General features: G+C 35.4%; 1 protein-coding gene across 1 annotated transcript in view; it reads left to right on the top strand.

The window, feature by feature from the left end:
- The first annotated feature begins 5,876 nt into the window (after positions 1-5,876).
- The window catches only part of LOC101301912 (putative F-box/FBD/LRR-repeat protein At3g56780-like), a 3,585-nt gene continuing 3,122 nt past the window's right edge, over positions 5,877-6,339 (top strand). The window contains exon 1 of the mRNA XM_004288976.1: positions 5,877-6,000. Within this exon, the coding sequence (XP_004289024.1) occupies positions 5,877-6,000 (124 nt within the window). The remainder of the gene's footprint in view (positions 6,001-6,339) is intronic.

The raw sequence follows: 6,339 nt of genomic DNA, 5'->3' as shown, positions 1-6,339 counted from the left end.
TTTTTTTTTTTTTTTAAGAGAACATCTTGAACTCTCTTTGATCATGTTATATATGTTGATTAAAGCATCTATATATATATTCTATCTCTTTTTGGAAAAAAAAATTTTATATATATATCTATTTGTTCTTTCAGTCTTTTTTTCAATTAATAAAAAAAAAGTTCAATTAGTATTTAGTGAACAAGTGGGTATTGTGAATGAGGGTATTTTAGAAAGTTTGAGGTTGTGTATTAAGCAAAATAATAAAATATAACAATCTTAAGGTGATGTATTAAGTAAGAGATGTGTATCTAGTATCTAGCAATGTGTGAATAAAATTTCTCTTTTTTTCTTTTTCTTTTCCCTTTTTAAACGAAGTTACATGAGATCTGAAATTAGAGTTAGAAAGTGATGATGGCATAATGCAAAGATATATAGTTGAAAGACCGGGCAATCCATTTTTGTGAGGGTCAATAACATATTGTCCTTCAAATCTGTCGATTGTTTGTAGTTGCAACAGATTTAAATTTGAAGGGATTTTTTGTTTACATGCACTAAAACTACGGGGGAGCTTCTAATGAGGACCAAGTGAGGCCTTTCAAATGAACGATTAGATTACATGCAAATAGGAATTTGAAAATATCAATTAAAAGTTAAAACATTCATTTAACCGTTCAATTGAAAGTCCTCACTTAGTCCTCATTATAAGGTCCTCATTAGAATCTCTCCTCTAAAACTACTTCGTGAGTTAGTTGTGCCTTCATTAATTACCATCTAGATATTACCTAAAGAGATGGAAACATGATGCTAGACATAGTGGTCAGCCTAGTGGATTAAATGTAAGTGTTCCTAGCACATCTTCCACCATTCAATATAGCCAGTTATCTAAAAAAAAATGTTAGTAAATAATTTTTGTATTTGTATGTTGCTCTTCTTTTAAGCTTCTACTGTAGATGTTAAAGAATCCAACTCAAATGTACACGAGATTATGAGAAAATTTTAAGAATAGTACATGACAAACTGTCCACTCTCAATTTTGGTGTTTCAAGTTTCAAAACAATCAAAATGGAACATGACGTTTAAAAGCCGGCACACTTTTAACACATGTCATTAATAACACCATTAACTCTACGTAATTTCACATTTTTCAAAGGGTGGTTTCGAGTTTTCTCCATTCTCTCTTTCTTTTATATTATGTTTTCTTTTTCTTTTTTTTCTATTTATATACCTTTTTTTGTGAATATTTTTTTCTTCTATTTATATACTTTTTTAATCTTGTAAACTCAGATCATATATTCTCAAAGACTTAATCAAATCATCTTCCAACTTCCTCCCATAGTCCTACCTAGATCGCCATTTTTGTGTATCCTGGGTTTGACGAGGACAAAAAAGTGAGTCAACAATATATTTTTCTTTCTTATTTCCCTTTCCTTATTAATTATTAATTTAATTATTGATTTTAATAATTTAATTAAGGAGTGACGGATTTGCCCCTCAAAGTTTAACGGAAAACACTTTAGATAACGGAGAATGTAACGGTATGTACATATTTTCGGTTGAGATTACAAGTTCATGTATCGTTATGATTGTTTTGAAACTTGAAACACCAAAATTGAGAGTGGACAATTTGTCATGTACTATTTTTAAAATTTTTCCCGAGATTATTGCATCATTACTTCATTTAAAGAGGGAAAAGAAAAAGAAAAAAATTAGAGTTATAAGATAATATAATGTACTAATATAAACTCATGTAGTTAATCATAGTTAGAGTGATTAAAGAATAAGACATGTGGCATTTAACTAGATAGGTAGGTATGAGGGTGAGTAACTTTAGGTGGGGAGCAAATTTATATCCTATTACTTAAGAAGTTAACTGCTTCCTACTCGTACAAAAGATTAGACCATGAAGATCTAAAGCGCGCACATGGTTTTGTGCAGAAGACTATCTAGCTTCTAGGAAAAAACAATAATAGAATTACCGGATACTTAATGTAGGAAGGATGAACAGATGGGTACGTACGTTATACAAAAGGCGTCGTCGACCACTCGAGGGTGGTGGCGACTTCAGTCTTCTTGCAAGTTTAGTTGTGTTTAAAGGGGAAATTGCAACGGCACATTAACATATTGGTAGTTTTGTATATCAAACATAGCAGTCAGTAAGTTCTTATGATCCTAGACTATCGTAAAATCTGGCTAATCAGTAAGTCTATATTTGTATTGATCGACTGGCCGGATTCACTTGTTTCTCATAGTCCCATAAAACCCATCTCTTAGGTTAACTGTCCTCATATTAGAACTAGAGACTGAGGCTTAAGAAGCTATAATTTTGACCCGTGCAACACACGGAACAGAAGCCTTCAGAATTAGACCACCTCATCTAAGTCAAATAATCAAAGAGCAGCTTGCAAAAAAAAGTAGTGAATTAGCATATATTGGACCATCTCCCACTATAAGCTAACAAACTAAATTTAGCCTATGTTTACTCTCACCCTAAGCCAAATTACATTTTCCAATATAAAAAATTTTTAGATTGAGCTATTTGGTAAGGCAAATTTATGATTAATTATTGATTTAAACAAATATATGAGAAAATAAACATAAATGACTTTACATTAGGTTTTAGCTTACGAGGGGAGTCTTTCTAAAGCCAAAATGTTATTAATTTAGCTAAGAATTTAGCTTATGGTGGAAGAGTTTAATAAGCTAAAAAAAGATTCTAAAAAATATTTTTGTTTTCTAAGCTAAATTTGGTTTTAAATTTGGGTTATGAGAGATGCTCTTTATGGAGCAATTCGTCCAAGACTTGTATGAATGATGAGTTCTCAATAACCAGTTGGGCATGTTCAATTCTTTAACCTTGACACACAACCCTAATTTTGGGATACACAAGATTCAGTCAACAAATAAAAATAAAATGTGTTCTACCTAAACATTGATTAGATTGGGACCTACTTGATTAGCTCGAGTCCAGTACGGGGTTCAGTTTCAACTATTATGTATGGAACTTCTGAAGAAAGTAATCAATATACTGACATTCAGTTATAGAGTAGGTTTGAGAAATTGTAAAGGGTTAAGTAGCTATAAGACCCTAGTCGTGGTGTAGGCAATGTTCTAAAAGGCACTAGGCGGTAGGTGGACGGTAACTCGTAGTCTAGAGCTTAGACAACTTAGGCGAGGATTAAACGATTTGTATTTTTTAAGATTTATTAATTAAAAATATATATTTTATGTAATTTAATATTTAAAAGGTTAAATATGGATAAATTATTCAACATAAATCTAGCCAAGCTTATTTATAAAATAAATTATAAATTGGCGGTAGGCAGGCAGTAACCCGCAGCCTAGAGCCTGGATAACCTAGGCGAGGATTAGGCGGGGACTAGGCGATTTGTATTTTTTAAGATTTATTAATTAAAAATATATATTTTATGTAATTTAATATTTGAAAACGATCAAATATAAATAAATTATTCAACATAAATATAGTCAAGCCTATTTATAAAATAAATTATAAATTGGCGATAGACGGGCGGTAACCCACAACCTAGAGCTTGGACAATCTAGGCGAGGATTAGGCGGGGACTAGGAGATTTGTATTTTTTAAGATTTATTAATTAATATGTATATTTTTTGCAATTTAATATTTGAAAACGGTCAAATATGAATAAATTATTCAACATAAATCTAGTCAAACCCATTTATAAAATAAATTATAGCTAAAATTTAGCATAACTTCCCGTAAAAGTGAGCAATAACAACAATAAACATATACACTTCTAATTTTAAACACACCATTAGCTCTTATACTCTCATGCTCCTCACAATATAACAAATCCCACCACAAAAAGAAAACAAAATTAGCAGGAGAGCTTAGCAGCCTAGGTGGGCCAGGCGGCATTTAGGCGAGCTAAACGGCCGTCTAATCACCCACAGCCTGAAACAAAAGCCTAGAAGAAAAGCGAGGCGGCTTGTTGTAGCCTAGAGTCTAGGCAGGGGCTAGGCGGTCCTAGCGAGGTCTTTTAGAAGCTTGGGTGTTGGTACCACAACCGGACCTTCTACTATGTTGTACTCTTATTTAGTAAACAACATATTAGTTATTGACCAAATTTCAGTTTACAAATATATTATTTACACATTATCTTATACATTTAAGGACAAAAATTAACAAATTAGGACAAACTAATATCCACATGTCATCTGTCACTACATATTTTACCAAACTACCCTTCACTACATATTCTACTGCAACTATGGACGTACTACTGCCGTGTCGATGAGAGCCATGCTACTGTCGTGTCGACATGAGACATGTTACTGTCGTGTTGACAAGAGACGTGTTATTGCTGTGTTGACAAGAGACGTGCTATTGCCGTGTTGACAAGAGACTTGCTACTGCCGTGTTGACGAGAGATGTGATACTGCCGTGTAGGAATGTGCTATTACGGTATCGACGAGAGACTTGCCACTGCCGTGTCGACGAGAGACGTGCCACTGTCGTGTAGACATGCTACTGCCGTGTCGACCGGAGATATGCTATTGCCGTGTCGACCGGAGACGTCTTACTGCCGTGTAGGAATGTGCTATTATCGTGTCGATGAGAGACATGCTACTGCTGTGTCGACATGAGACATGCTATACCGTGTCGACATGAGACATGCTATACCGTGTCGACATGATACGTGCTGCTGCCGTGTCGACATGAGACGTGCTACTGCTGTGTCGACCGGAGACGTGCTGCTGCTTTGTCGACCGGAGACGTGCTGCTGCTTTGTCGACATGAGACGTGCTACTGCCGTATCGACCGAAGACGTGTTATTATCGTGTCGACATGAGACGTGCTGTTATCGTGTCGACGAGAGACGTGTTACTGCCGTGCAGGAAGGTGCTACTGCCGTGTCCACCGGAGACGTGTTACTGCCGTGTCGACGAGAGACGTGCTACTGTCGTGTCGACGAGAGACGTGCTACTGTCATGTCGACAAGAGACGTGTTACTGTCGTCTCGACGAGAGACGTGTTACTGCCGTGTCGGTGAGAGACGTGCTACTGCCATTATTTGAAAAAATAGGTATTTTAGTCATTTTGCCTATAAAAGTGGGGTTTTTATGTTTTTAAATTTGGTCATGTGCTATTATTAAATTTCTCTCACAAAAAACCAACTTCATAAGAGCTGGGTCCCAAACTTTTTTTTTATGCTTAACTAAGTATAGGGACTAGACTTAAGAGTGAAGACTTCAAAATTTTCATGTTCTTAACATAACCCTTAACCCCAATACAAAATCACAACAGAAGAAAGTTTAAAGTTGCCTCCTAATTCATTTCAAATGCAAAGAATTAAGGAGAAAGAGAGCAATGGCGGTACCTTGTTTTCCAATTCGAGCTGTTAAAATGAGAAAGGGACTCACAGAAATTCGCAACAGCTTGATACTGTAATCTTGGGTTCAAGTATATGCAATGCTTCATCGATCACCGATCATCGATCAGCTAAGCACAAAGAGGGAAACTCTGCTTAGCAGTGAAAGTGTGCAAATACAAAGAGTACGTGATCGAAATCGTTTCATTAATTTTTTTTTTTTTTTTAAAAGTAAAAGAAAGAAAAACAAACGACGTCGTTTATGCTTAAGTCTAAAACCCCCAGTGTATAGTGTTGGGGTTTTACAGACGACGACGTCGTCGTTTTCAAAACCCTGGTGCTTCACTCGACTCCTTCCTCTCAAATCCGTATTCCTCTCGATCTCACAGACCCACAGTCACATATAGTAGACGTCGTCGTCGCCCGTCTCCTCAGTCCCCACTCCCCACAGGTATGGCTCACTGCTTATATCAAAATCAAAATCAAACTTTAGATTTCAATCAGAAACTCAAAATAGCTACTGCACTGAAATTTGGTGGGTAAGGAATGGAGATTCTAGGAAGTAGGAACTGGGTTCGTTGGTTAGGAGTAGGAATGGTTTGTGGGGTTTTGGGTATGGAAAGTTTTGCTTCTGCACTGAAAGACGAAGATCATAAGGATTCAAGTCCTTGTGCGTCTTTGGATTTGAACATTTGTTGATAGTGATCAGTCAATTGATGTCATTGGTCTTCTTGAATCAGTTGATAGAAGGATCATTCTCAAAATTCAAGAACTATAAATATCAGGAAAAATATGTCATCAGGTGTGGCTCCATTTGTTCAACTTTTGGGATGCCTCTTTAGGTTTCTAGCGAAATTTTCTTTGTTTTGTATGTTTTTAGATTCTTAACTTAGCGTATCCCAGGGCTTGAGAGTTAGAGATTTTCCTCTTTACGTATAATACTCGATATATATATATATATATATATATATATATATATATATATATATATATATATATATATAGTCGT

This window comes from Fragaria vesca, linkage group LG1, assembly GCF_000184155.1.
Source record: "Fragaria vesca subsp. vesca linkage group LG1, FraVesHawaii_1.0, whole genome shotgun sequence".
In the NCBI taxonomy this organism is placed as follows: Eukaryota; Viridiplantae; Streptophyta; class Magnoliopsida; order Rosales; family Rosaceae; genus Fragaria; species Fragaria vesca.
Note: the sequence above shows the minus strand (reverse complement) of the source record. Positions and strands in the feature narration are given on the sequence as shown.